We start from the raw sequence: 15,047 nt of genomic DNA on the forward strand, positions 1-15,047 counted from the left end.
GGTTCTTCTAAGTAGCTGCCTAGCACTCTGAAAATGAAAATAGTGGAGGCCCACAAAGCAGGAGAAGACTATAAAAATATAGCAAAGCATTTTCAACTTGCACTTTCCTTAGTTCGAAATATAATTAAGAAATGGCAGTTAACAGGAACAGTGGAGGTCAAGATAAGGTCTTGAAGAACAAGCAAAATTTCAGTGAGAGCTGCTTGTAGGATTGCTAGAGAGGCAAATCATAACCCTTGCTTGACTGCAAAAGACTTCCAGAAAGAACTATTGTTCAGAGACAAGCCTGATGCATTCTCTAAACAAATCCTTGGGACCGATGAGTGTCAGTCAGTACCGGGGGCGTAGTCACAGCTGTCACTGAACTAGCGCTGTCGCCGCCCCCGTGACTACAACCGGGACACTGCCGGAGAGACTAAAGTTAATTTTATATCCACAGTGTTCGACTAAGTGTGGATGCCGGGCAGGTTACTAACACTATTAACCTACAGATTAACCCCATATCTGCAGGTGAATAGCGTTTTGTTCTGGTGACAGGTTCCCTTTAAAGGGAACTTTTAAGCACACTGTTCATATGAAATAAGTGGTATGGCTGAGTAGGTGCTTGACCCATAATAAAAATGATACCTTTTTTGTAAAGATCCAATGTGCCATTCACGAGAAATCTAGCAAAAAATATATATGCAAATCAGTATGGAAGTGCACTGGAGGTGTGTCAATGCACTTAGAAGCCCAAGTGCACTGACATGCCCCAGTGCACTCCCAGCCTGATTTGCATATAAAGATTTCACACTAGATTTCTCATGAATGGCACATTGGATCTGTATAAAATAGGTATCATTTTTATTGGGGGACAAGAGCCTACACAGTCATACCAATACTTCCATATGTGAAAACGTGCAGACAGGTTCCATTTAAAGACTTGTATATTACCTTTAAATACTCATGACACTAATAGTCCAACTACTTAATAAATGAATATAAATATACTTAAGATACAATGTAGCATCTGTAGGTTAGTGCATTGTTCTACCAGAGTCACCAAGCACTGTGATGGAGAAAACCTAGTGGTCATGAAGGGACCCATCTAGTCAAAAGGGAATCTCACCGATACTACATCTCCTACAACATCTCACCTGCCTACACAGCTGGCACCGTGCAGGTTGCAAGGATTTATATTGTTTTTCCTACCATTAACATGATGCAATACGTACTTGGATTTTTTTGGTCTGGCAATATTTTTCTTAAGCATGCAGCATAAGAGCAAACACAATAGATGAATTTCCGATAGACTGGCTTCCCCTTGATATTAATGCTCATATTGTTGTGATCTTGTTGTGGTTATATGTAGGAACGGCTGCTGCTCTTGTGCTCAGGGAAATAAACCGATAAATAAGAAATGCATCTTCTGCGTCTCTGGGAAAATGTCTGAGAATAAATGATATTTTCTTAGGCAGTAGTAACTGTCTGAGACGCTCATGGCTTACAGTGTTTTATTTATCAGACTGTCAGTAACACAGCATGACCGCATCACTTGTAATGTCATGTGCATCACTGTGAGATTATTACAAAGGCACACACCACGCCGGAGTCTCTGCATGCCGGAATGGAACAAAGGATGCAGCTTTCCATCTCATCTGTGTTAAACAATAGATGACAAGATATTCCATCTCCCCCGACAGCTCGTAAGACCCTGGACCAAATGCTCAATGCACTTGAGCCTCTTGTTATGTCCAAGCCTCAAATGTCATCGTCCTCAGTCAAGGACATCAGTATGTTCATGAAGGTTTGGAGCACAGGGAGGAACGTGTATCAATGTGTGCCCCACCCCAAGCGTCCAAAATTATTACCTATAATATAAAATAATTTATGCCGTCTATAAGGGTTATTTCCAACTGTGCAACTTAGCACCTATCCACTTGCTGATAGGAGGGGTTTCCTGATGGATCCTGCAAACAGCACTCTGAAATGCTGGGATGGAGTGACTGTACATTCATTTTCTGTAGAACTGCAATGGCTGAGCGTTGCACCAGGCCATCTCCAGCAGTCTCATAGACAATGAATGGAGTGGCAGCATGCAGGCGTAAGGGTATGGACATTCTGACCACGCTTACCCCTTGAAGAAATGGGTTTGGATGTAATGTGTATAACGCCATGTGTATTGCGTCTTTTGTTAATACTGTGTAATGTGATGTTATATGTTAATGATGTTGGTAATGTGTGTAGTTGACCACAGGGAAAGTTAAGAGCTAATAGTTGGGACTAGCCCATAGTGGGAGGGGCTAGTGAACGGTAAAGTGACTGCTTCCTGCTAGGAAGCTAGATAGGGACTGGAGTGCTTGGTGAGAGGACTAAGACTCCTACATGAACAGTGCTGCATTCGAGGGTGACTCTAAATGAGAAGAGACGAAAGAGAAGGGATAGCGAGATCCTGAGCATAAGTGACAGAGAGACAGAATGCCTTCTGGATACTGGTCCTAGGTGAGGCGCCTGGCCACGAGACCTTGGGCTTGTAACACTGGAAGGTAATGGGCCTAAACAGGACTGAGTAATGGGGACAAGTGAAGGGTCCCGGGCGGTAGTTCCAGGGTGACAGTAGTGGGAAAGAGGACATGGAACCGCTGAACAAGTAAAGGACACGTGTTGATCAGGACTGTAGTATTAAAGTTGGGTTGTGGTGAAATAGGGAGAAACAGTGGATATAGAAGCCCTGGAGTAAACTACTAAGGAAGGTGTTATGAGAGGCAATTCAGTACCACAATGGACATAGCGGTCAGAGCACATACAGTGATCTGACAATAACCCAAAATCATAGAACGAGCTCTGAGACGTGGGAACTCTGCAGACCGCAATCCCTAATCCTCTCCAAACAACACTAGAGGCAGCCGTGGATTGCGCCTAACTCTGCCTATGCAACTCGGCACAGCCTGAGTAACTAACTAGCCTGAAGATAGAAAATAAGCCTACCTTGCCTCAGAGAAATACCCCAAAGGAAAAGGCAGCCCCCCACATATAATGACTGTGAGTTAAGATGAAAAGACAAACGTAGAGATGAAATAGATTCAGCAAAGTGAGGCCCGACTTTCTTAACAGAGCGAGGATAGGAAAGATAACTTTGCGGTCTACACAAAACCCTAAAGAAAACCACGTAAAGGGGGCAAAAAGACCCTCCGTACCGAACTAACGGCACGGAGGTACACCCTTTGCGTCTCAGAGCTTCCAGCAACAAATTAGACAAGCTGGACAGAAAAAATAGCAAACAAATAGCAAAGAAGAACTTAGCTATGCAGAGCAGCAGGCCACAGGAATGATCCAGGGAAAAACAAGTCCAACACTGGAACATTGACAGGAAGCCAGGATCAAAGCATTAGGTGGAGTTAAGTAGAGAAGCACCTAACGACCTCACCAGATCACCTGAGGGAGGAAACTCAGAAGCCGCAGTACCAATTTCCTCCACAAACGGAAGCTCCCAGAGAGAATCAGCCGAAGTACCACTTGTGACCACAGGAGGGAGCTCTGCCACAGAATTCACAACAGGAAGGATACTGTGTGGAAAATGCTTCAAACTGTAAAGGAAACGTCCATAAGACTTTGTACCCGCTATCCCTTGTATATAACTGTTATCAAGTTGCCGTTCAGTATAGACTTTGTTTTGGAATTGAACTGTGAAGCATCTGGTCCTGGCCAACCAGCAACATCGGTTACATGCTGCCTGCAAGGCATAGCACCCTCGCAGCACAAGTCCACACACCCAGCCAGGACCTCCACTTTCATATAACGTGCCGATGCGTTGAAGACGAGTGCCTCGCCCACAGTTACCACCCCGCCCCACGTTACATGTGTAATAAGAACGGTGTTGCTGTTTTTTCTTCTTCATCTAACATTACCTGTGTGGCCACTTGAGCAATCTAATGGAGCATTGGATGCCCTGTTCTCGGGATCAGTGATGACGTGATTGGGATGCAGAACATCTGAAGTAAACAAGATGACAATTCTTAAGAAAGTGATGTAGCCGCACAATGGTTTATAATGGCCACATGATTAAGGTCAAAACAAGGAGTAACATTAACATCTACTATATAATTGTCTAAGGGTCACTTCCGCCTGTCTTTCTTTCTGTCACGGATATTCATTGGTCGCGGCCTCTGTCTGTCATGGAAATCCAAGACGCTGATTGGTCGCGGCAAAACAGCCACGACCAATCAGCGATGGGCACAGTCCGGAATAAAATGGCCGCTCCTCACTCCCCGCAGTCAGTGCCCGGCGCCCGCATACTCCCCTCCAGTCACCGCCCACACAGGGTTAATGCCAGCGGCAGGGCCGGCGTCAGCACCCGGCGTACCCGGGCAAGTGCTGGGGCCCTGGCTAGATAGGGGGGCATATTCAGGGCCGGCGTTAGGGGCAGGCAGCTGCCAGTGCCTAGGACCCCCCCTCCCCCAGGAGCCCTCAGCTAGTGGCACATCACCCAGCTGCTATGGGGCCCCTGTAAGGGGCAGGGGCGCCCACCTGTCACAAGCGCCAACTCCCCCGCCGCCGCTTTGAACTTTACCAGCGTCTGCCGGTAAAGTTCAAAGCAAATGATGGAGGAGAGAGCGTCACCTGACACTCCCTCTCCCATCATTCCCCACTCTGCATCTGACACTGCAGGTGCGCGATGACGTCATCACGCACTCGCTGTGTGTCAGGCAGTGCAGCGGCTGCCGCCGAGACCGGAGCAAGGAGGGAGCAGCGCGGCGCGGGAACGTTGAGAGAGGTGAGTTTTTTTTGTTTGTTTTTTTGTAACTATAAGGAGACCCCTGTGTGACGCTGCACTATAGGAGCTGGCACTCATTAGTGTATCCCCCAGTCGTGTCTGTGTCTCTGTACATGTGATCCCACTAACCAGAGATCCCCCGATCATCTGTGCTTACATCTAGCATGTGTCATGTCTTATACAGTACAATCAGATCGTCCCAATATTGCATGAGAGGATGGATCTGGGGACACACAAATGTGCTTACCTAACACGTGGATGTGTGGGCAGACTTCCAAGGTCACCTTTCCTGTGCTGTGTCCATTACTACAGCCAGATGTGGAGAGGTAGTGGCCATCTCTGCTCATGCACCGCAGGACTACTGGGGATCTGAGGTCTGGACCAGAACTGGCCATACACAACAGGACTAATGGGGATCTGAGGTCTGGACCAGTACTGGCCATACACAGCAGAATTACTGAGAGATCTGGGGTCTGGACCAGTACTGGCCATATACAACAGGACTAATGGGGATCTGGGGTCTGGACCACTAACAGTGAATACTGGTCCTGGACTATGGGACCATTCTTGGGGGAGGGGGGCTGTGCTGTATACTACATGTCTGTGCTATATACTACATGGCTGTTCTATATATTTCATGGCTGTGCTATATACTATATGGGCTGTTATATACTACGTGGGCTGTGCTATATACTACATGGCTGTTCTATAAACTACGTGGGCCGTGTTATATACTGTACTATGTGGCTGTGCTATAAACTATATGGGCTGTTATATGCCACGTTGGCTGTGCTATATACTACATGGCTGTTCTATATACTACATGGGCTGTGTTATATAATATGTGGCTGTGCTATATACTATATGGGCTGTTATATGCTACGTGGCTGTGTTATATGCTACGTGGCTGTGCTATATACTACATGGGCCGTGTTATATACTACGTGGGCTGTTATATGCTACGTGGGCTGTGCTGTATACTACATGGCTGTTCTATAAACTATGTGGGCCGTGTTATATACTATATGGGCTGTTATATGCTACGTGGACTGTGCTATATACTACGTGGGCTGTGTTATATACTACATGGCTGTGTTATATGCAATCATGAATTGTGGTATGTTTTAAAGGAGGGCTCACTGAGACTCTTTCGCCCGGGGCCCTCAAAAACCTGGAGCCGGCCCTGGCTGGCGGTAACGGACCGCGTTATGCCGCGGGTAACGCACTCCGTATGCGGCATCAATAGTAAAAAAATGTAATGTTAAAAATAATTTAAAAAAAACAAAAAACCTGCTATTCCCACCCTCCGTAGTCTGCCGATCCGCTTGCGCCTGCCGCCATCTTCTGTTCCCGGCGATGCATTGCGAAATTACCCAGAAGACTTAGCGGTCTCGCAAGACCGCTAAGTCATCTGGTAATTTCGCAATGCATCCTGGGAACGGAAGATGGCGGCAGTCGCGCGCGTATTGCCGGAGCTTCGGTGGATCCCAGGGGGTGAGTATATAACTATTTTTTATTTTAATTATTTTTTTAACAGGGATATGGTGCCTATACTGCTGTATACTACGTGGGCTGTGTTAGATACCGCATGGCTGCTACATACTACATAGGCAGTGTTATATACTGCGTGGGCTGTGCTATATATTACATGGCCACTGTTATATACTGCATGGGCAGTGTTATATACTACGTGGCTGCTACATACTGCGTGGGCAGTATTATATACTACGTGGCTGCTATATACTGCGCGGGCTGTGCTATATACTACGTCGCCTGTGTTATATACTGCGTGGCTGCTATATACTGCGTGGGCTGTGTTATATACTGCGTGGCGACTGTTATATATTGCGTGGCCTGTATTAACGCATCGGGTATTCTACAATATGTATGTATATAGCAGCCACATAATATATAGCACAGGCCACGTAGTATTTGTCTGCTATATACTACATGGCTCCTATATACTACGTGGCCTGTGCTATATACTATGTGGCTGCTATACATACATAAATACATATTCTAGAATACCCGAATCGGGCCACCATCTAGTGATCTTATAATGAAAATAGGGTAATACAAATAACATAATTTGATCAGAAAAAAATAAATGTTTTAAATTGCAATGTGTGTACAAATAATTACCGTATATCTCACCGATGATCCTGTATGATGAATAAATGTCCTTAGTAATCAGGTGGTAAGAAGAACCTTCATGTCCCTAAAGTAAATGGCAGTGCCCCATAGCAGTAGTAACAGTAGTAATCGTTATACTCTCTGTCATATCCCCTGGGATAACCATTGCACTTTATTTTAGGGACATGAAGGTTATATCTATCACATGATTACTTCACCCATAAATTCATTATACAGGATCATTGGTTCGATGGTTGTAGGATGTACTACTAAAGACCAAGAGATGTCTGAAAACAAGACCACTATCTGTTTTAGCCAGTGGAGCCATTGTAACACTCGTCAGATCAATAACACTAATCTTTACATTTTTTACCAGTTTAGCTGCTTCTTCAGGGGGTCTGCAGCTTTTTTCCTTACATATTGTGTTGATGCAAATGTGAAGCAGGAGGGCCTTCTGCAACTCCTTTCAATCCATATGAAAGGGAGATATGACTAGATTTTATTCTTGATAGTTCTTCTACTATCAAGTTGATCCCATATCAGTTGCATAGGCTGCCCTTATGAAATATATTGTCTTGCCTGTGACCGTGACATTGTATTTTGACCTTCAACAATTGTCAGTGATCACAACTTTTAGTTTGTCCACAATCCTGTGAATATAACCTTTATGTTTGGTTCTTGTGAGTGCTGTCTTCAATACTTGCCTATTCCCTGGACTATAGCAGACTCATCCCAATGTGTAAATGCTGTAACCCCCTGAAACATATCTGTCAGCTGCATGTCCAATGTAATGCACAGAAAAATTATCTGTAGTTAAAGATTCCCTGGTCCGTGGTCAAGACTGGCACCAAATGTACCCAAGATGACAGGTACAGAAGTGAAGACCGGCCGCCGTGGAGGACCCCTTCATTAGTATAAATTGAATTGCTTGTGTCTAGTTGTGGTGAACAAATATGTGTCTATACCTACAGTGCAGGAGCGCACCAAGACAGAAGAGGGCACCTGTGCCAGAACAATACATGGGCCCTTTGCAGTCCATTTGCACTATTTCATCTCCTTTGGAGGTCGCAGTTTCCCCCTTACCTCTTGGGGTTTTGTGGCGCAGCACAAGTTGCACTAATCGTATGTCCACCCCTGCAACCAAACACAAGAAGTTGTGAATGTGTGTAGGTTCATATTGCATATAGGGGGATACCTGTGTGGGGCTCATGTTGTATATAGGGGCAGTGTGTGGTCTCTTACTGTATACAGGGGGTGTAATGCGTTTGGGCGTTGTAGGCAGACACAGTCCATATAAAGAAAGAGTGGAGCTTTATTTTCAGCTGAAAAGGTAAAAAACAATAAGGAAACCAAAAACAACAAGACTTACCTGGCTAGGCGCTAACTAACATACCATACATTATTGCATAGCTTTAAAGCTACAGTTTAAGTAGCTGTGTAATGGATACCAGCCGGGTGGGTGGGTGAGGGGTGTCGCACAGATCCCACCGTTTCACAAGTTTGTCAGGTGTCAGATTGCACTTACTGAGTAAATTGGGGGACACTCGCTTGGCACAGGATTCAAGCACTTAGGCATGGTTTTTCTACTTAAACAGACCACACGGTTTATTATGGCATCATAAACCTGATTATGCACAGTTCATCATATACACTTCATAGAACATAATAGGCACCAACCGGTGACATTAAGTTGCAGCTTTATCTTTAGACACTTCATACTCGGCTTTATCTCATGGACACTAAACATGCTGGACCTTTCACTTTGTCCAGTTACCATGGGTGTCCGTACGCCGAACGGTTCATCAATGTCCCTAGTCATATAGCGCATATGACATTGGGTCGCGGTCTCTAAACACACTGATCCTTATCTGACCAGTTGCCATAGGTGACCACAAAGCACCCCATACGCTGGGTTACCTTATAGGAGCTTCTGCTCCATATGCAGACTCCTGTCAGCAGGGCCGCCATCAGGGCATTACTGCCTCTCTATAACGCCTGGGCATGCTCCTGATTAGGCGCCAGATGGTCTCCTGAGGGATCTCCTCCCAGACCTGGACTAAAGCATCCACCAACTTCTGGACAGTCTGTGGTGCAACGAGACGTTGGTGGATGGTGCAAGATATGATGTCCCAGATGTGTTCAATCGGATTCAGGTCTGGGGAGCGGGCGGGCCAGTCCATAGCTTCAATGCCTTCATCTTGCAGGAACTGCTGACGCACTTGAGCCACATGAAGCCTGACCCCCTGCACACCGCATGTATTTCTAGAGTATTGCAATAAAGGACTGATTTTAGGAAACAGTGAGTACTCTTTTTCTTGAATGACTGTTGCACTACTTTTTTGCTGAACACCACATTACTCCTTATTTTGATACTGCATAGGTTCACATAAATGTGAATATTTGTATGACAATGCATGATGCAAAACACTGTTTATTTTTGTTATATATACCGTATGTACCCCGGTAGGTCACAGCCCACTCCACAATAACAAATTAACTACTAGCTGCCACCACCAATCGTTTATACAAGCGGATTGCACACTTGGACACCCATTACAGGTAACGTATGACTTTAGGGGTGCTGTTTACAGAGCAAGAGGAACAGAGTTATTAAATTTTATACTTTTAATTCGAAAAGGTTGGAAGTATTTATAAAAAAATATACAAAGATGATATACAGTGGGAACAAAACAATACAGTATATACAATGAGATAAAATAAAAGGGATAACAAAGCTACTAAACCTGGGTCACAAAAGTGGCTCAGAGCTAAGCGGAGGGATGTACTCCTTAGGAAAATGGACAGAACTCATAGCAAGCTGTACCTTCTAGGACCAACAAATGACCAAACCCAAATTCTGCTTTCCATTAAATCAAGGTTATGCCCACATATTTTCCCTTGGTGAGCTCATGTAAGGGCTGGGTTTTTCAGAATTTTATGAGATTCCCAAATTACAGGATATCTTCACCCCTGGAGGTCCTAGGCGGTAGATATTGTCATCATGTTTCTTATCTCAATTTGACCTGTCTATAGTGATGAAACATGGCATGGATAGCACCAATATTAAGTTGGAGGGGTTCCGCCAGGCTTGTAATGATGTGAGTGAATGCGTTATGTTTGTCCGTCCGCTACGCTACCAAAAATATATCTCCCTTAAATATTGGATTGATGCAAATCCCAATATTCATCATTGATGTTTTGTACTGGCTCCAAAACGTCTCAGAACAGTACTTTGATCAGAGCAAGTTCTACTCCTGGGAAGCGTACTTCTCCTGGTCTGTGTAAACAAATCTCAGACTTTTTCCCAGAACAAATCTCCTGTTCTCAATACACGTTTACTGTAGGTATCCCCTACTTTAATGAAGGTTGAAGTGTCAGCTCCCTCCCACTTCCCCTGTTAGAATAAGCCTTTCTCTTCCCAAGCTATAATTAATCCCATACAGTCATGGCTGAAAGTGTTGGCACCCTTGTAATTATTCCAGAAACTTTACAAAAAAAAAAAAAAGGATTACCCCCGGAAAAATTATTGCAATGACACAAGTTTTATTATTCACATGCTTATTTTCTTTGTGTGTATTGGAACAACACAAAAAATAAAGAGAAACAGAGGCAAATTGGACATAATTTCACACAAAACCCCCAAAATGGGCTGGACAAAATTGTTGGTACCCTCAATTTAATATGTGGTTGTATACACTTTGGAATAAATAATTGCAATCAATTGCTTCCTATAACCATCAACAATCTTTTTACACCTCTGAACTGGAATTTTTTACCACTCTTATTTTACAAACTGCTCCAGGTCCCTCATATGTGAAGGGCGCCTTCTCCCAAAAATCTCTCCGCAGGTGTTTAATGGGATTTAGATCTGGACTGATTTCTGGCCACTTCAGAACTCTCCAGTGCTTTGTTTCTATCCAAACCTAGCTTTTTGACACAGTGCACTACATTGCGACCCAAAATCTTTTGTGCAAGGCATCATGAAATCTGAAGATTACCAGAGTCAAGGTACCCAGTGCCAGACGCAGCAAATCAACCCCAAAACATCTTTGAACTTCTACCATATTTGTCTGTAGGTACCGTGTTCTTTTTTTGTAGGCCTCGTTTTGGGTAAACAGTAGAATGATGTACTTTACCAAACAGCTCTATCTTTGTCTCATCTGTCCATAAGATGCCTTCCTAGAAAGATTTTTGCTTACTCACATATTTTTTGGCAAACTAAAGTCTAGCTTTTTTACATTTCTATGACAGCAGTGGTCTCCTGGGTGCCCTGCATTAGCGTTTCATTTAATTAAATTTCGATAGCTAGTTTGCGCTGTCACTGTTGCAGTCTAAGCCTGAAGGATAGCTTGAATTTCTTTAGAACTTGATTGGGGCTGCTTATTCACTATCTGGACTATCCTGCATTGTAACGTTTCATCAATTTTTCTGTGCTGTCCATGTCCAGAGAGATTATCTACAGTGCCATGGTTTATAAACTTCTTTTTTATGTTGCGCACCATGGACAAAGGAACATCAAGATCTCTGGAGATGGACTTGTAACCATGAGATTGTTGATATTGTTTGATAATTTTGGTTCTCAAGTCCTCAGACAGTTCTCTTCTCCTCTTTCTGTTCTCCATGCTTAGTGTGGTACATACATGGCACACAATGCAAAGATCAAGTTAACTTCTTCCCTTTTTGGTTTCATATTGTCCACACCTCTTACTTGCCGCAGGTGACTTTGAAAGAGCATCATATGCATGAAACAAAGTTATTTACCCACAATTTTGAAAAGTGTCAACAACTTTGTCCAACCCATTTTTGGGGTTTTGTGAGAAATGATGTCAAATTTGCCTTTTTTTTTTTTTTTTTGTTTGTGTTGTTCCAATACACGCAAAGAAAATAAACATGTGTATAACAAAACGTGTAATTGCAATAATTTTCTGGGAGAAATACTTCATTAATTGGAACAATTTCAAGGGTGCCAACAATGATGGCCATGACTATATGTTCAATGTGAGGGTAATATGTCCCCCCTCCGGAGATGTCTTAAGGATTAACATTTTTCCTCTATGACAAGTTGCATCTAGTTTCTACAAACTCATGTGATGTCTGCAATTTAGTATTTGTCACTTTCTTCTTGGCATTCTTGATTTCTCAGAAGTGGTGGTATTGTGATATTACCTTGTGCTATCATATTAAAACAAATCATTTTGTCTAATGTAATGTGCATGTTTAGCCACATTTTCTATATTGCATAAGAACTCGTTAGTAGTGGCGTAAAAAAATAATTCATGGGCATTTTTGTTTCAGAATACATTCTACGACACCCTTCACAATTGATTAAATCTGGTTACTACTTCTTTTTCCAAATGCCTTGGTTTCCTGAACTCATGTATACTGTAAATGATTACAAGGTGAGCTGACCTAGACTCTTACATTCCAGATGTCATTATAGATAACATTAAAGATGTAATTAATCAGTATATTTACACTGGTGCCAAGAATAGTCAGCCTCTCCATATCCATTTATACAGCTCACGTAATTGAAACATAATGTACTTTGGGCATGACTTTTCCATTACCGACAGCCCTTTTACATTCTTTTTTTTTTTTTTTTTATTAGTGAAGGTTACTTATCATGTTGTAAATGGAAAAATAAAGCATGAATCATATCTTTGGGATGTGTATTGATCCATTGTAAACTTAAAGGAATGAGCTAGAATAAACAATGTTTAATTTTCTAATTAGTTTTATCTATGTGCCCCTAATTATTTTACATAGCAAGTGATAGATTATTTGCACGCACAAAAGTGTGTTTCTAACTAAAATAATTAAAAAATCAAGTTGGTAAATATATATCCAGTGATTTCTTTTTAGCAATAATTGTTCTTACAGCTCCCATAAGAGTTGTCATCCAGATTTCATCGGGAAATTAACTTAAACTTTAGTAATGTAATACTACTTCCTTTGCATTATTATTATTATTGAACATTGGGCCAATTTTATAACTTGGTTATGCACATTTGGAATCCGATTGGCATTGAAAACAAGAAAGGTAAAAAATATATGTTGGTATAAGTTTCACCATTAGAAATATTTGAGCCCCACAGAAAACAGCTCATATGAAACAAAGGACACTGAGTTGGGAACAAAAAATTTCTCCTTGTTACTTATTAACTTTTATCTCATATTTGAAACTTTTTAACTCTCATACAAGTTCCCTATTTGGGACCCTGAAAGCAGTATTCCTATAATGGCGCTGATTTTGATACAGGAAAGAAATATATCTTGGCACCGTGTTAGCCAGTAGATAGAAAAATACTTAGAATTGAGAGTCCTCAGTGGTTGATACCTTTTAATGGCTAACTGAAAAGATGGTAACAAATTGCAAGCTTTCGAGACTAAAAGGTATCAACCACTGAGGACTCTCAGTTCTAAATATTTTTCTATAATGGCCCTGTTCATTCATATTTCAGATATTGCTTTTTTCTTTAAAAGTAACATATACTAGGTCACTCAACAGGGATATTCCCATTGTTTACAGTCAACACATTATTTAGTATTATTCTAGGACCCCTTTCTGCATGTGTAATAAAGTTAATGTTAATAATCACCCATTTTTCTATACAACCCCTTCTTAACAGCTAAAATGGCTGTAATGTAGGGTGTCCGACGTGGGAGTACTATTATGCCCAACGTCGGAAAGGGGTTAAAACCTTACCATATGTCAAATGACAAAAATGTGAATAAGGGCCGAGCAGGACTGAGAACCTGAGTAATGGACATGGTGGGATGGCTTACTTCAGGGTATTTGCTCATTTTGTTTTTATCTTAGGTTTTGTCTCTTTAGTGCCTAGTAGGAACATGCGCCTACACTTTGCATACCAACTTATATTCCAGGTCATCTCTTTTGGTATATAACTTAATAGGGCTTAGAGACTGAGGCTGATGAGTTAAGAGAACCATCGCAGAATATGTAGGATATTGCAATATGAGGGCAACTCTTAAGACCTATGCTACTAGTGATTTTTTTTTGTACCTTTACACTTTTCTTTTAGGGAAATGCTCCTCCAATCTAACCGGTAGTTGCAGCACTTCGTGTCTGCCCCCTCTGTTATATAATGCAATTATATGTTTAATCTGTTCTTATTATCTGGCCTAGCATTAATGTAGTGAAAGTAAATTTACAATATAATCAATGTATAGAGTGCACATTCAAAATCGATAATCGAAGAAAGAGCTGCGAGTATCAACAGTGCACTAAATTTCTACACCACCATTATAAATCTGCATGGGTTTTGCCAACAGAATACTAATAAACTATAATTTATGATAATGTAAGCCCTCATTAGCCATACAACACATATGATAAATAAGACTGCAGATATTTTAGAAAAACATTCTGTTACAAGAATACACTTAATGCTGTTTTGGCTTCAATGACCTAGACCAATGATCGATCCTAAATATGATGAACTGCTGTTGTTGTTGTAGATGGGGTTACTCAATGAGGTCACTGGTTCCTAGTGACTTGATAGTCTGCATTCTCATGAATACTGATTGAGCCTACACAATGGTTGCCTCCACTGTATGTAGGTGAGAGATGCACTTTAAAAAGTGAGCTAACATATGAATAGAAGTTACACGTTACTGTGTTCCCATGTACGATTTGATATTGCGTTTGTATTTTTTTCATCTTTTATAGATCCTTAAAGATTTGTTTATTAGCGAGTCAACTGGAATCAGAAGGCACAACTCCAGGTTCACAATGGAGGACATGGAGGCATATATTTATGTATTTTCACAACCAGGAGCCCTTAGTGGCCCTTTAAACCATTATCGTAATATATTTAGGTGAGTGCTTTTAACAATTTATAATGTGCATGTTGTTGTGACTAAACATGTTTAAAAACATAATTAGACCAATTTTACTTGACTGTAACATGACCATACCCATCATTCTAGTGAAGTATACAGTATTGTGTGGTCGCCCAAGGAGGCAGACTACCCAGTTCCCAGCTTTTGTTTTTAAACACTGGGCAAAGTTGCTGGGATTGTGCCAACTTTTAAGAGTATTCACAGGAGCAGGAAAAAAGAAGGTGGTATTTTCTAAATGGCCTGTTATATACAGTATCAGATTATTCAAATAGTTAAAGAGATTCTTCAAGAATGTAAT

General features: G+C 41.9%; 1 protein-coding gene across 1 annotated transcript in view; it reads left to right on the plus strand.

Moving 5' to 3' along the window:
• EPHX4 (epoxide hydrolase 4) overlaps positions 1 to 15,047 on the plus strand; it is a 62,068-nt gene that overhangs the window by 40,175 nt on the left and 6,846 nt on the right. The window contains exons 5-6 of the mRNA XM_069737557.1: positions 12,182 to 12,285; positions 14,577 to 14,725. Of these exons, the coding sequence (XP_069593658.1) occupies positions 12,182 to 12,285; positions 14,577 to 14,725 (253 nt within the window). The remainder of the gene's footprint in view (positions 1 to 12,181; positions 12,286 to 14,576; positions 14,726 to 15,047) is intronic.

The sequence above is a fragment of the Ranitomeya imitator genome, chromosome 8 (genome assembly GCF_032444005.1).
Source record: "Ranitomeya imitator isolate aRanImi1 chromosome 8, aRanImi1.pri, whole genome shotgun sequence".
Taxonomy (NCBI): domain Eukaryota; kingdom Metazoa; phylum Chordata; class Amphibia; order Anura; family Dendrobatidae; genus Ranitomeya; species Ranitomeya imitator.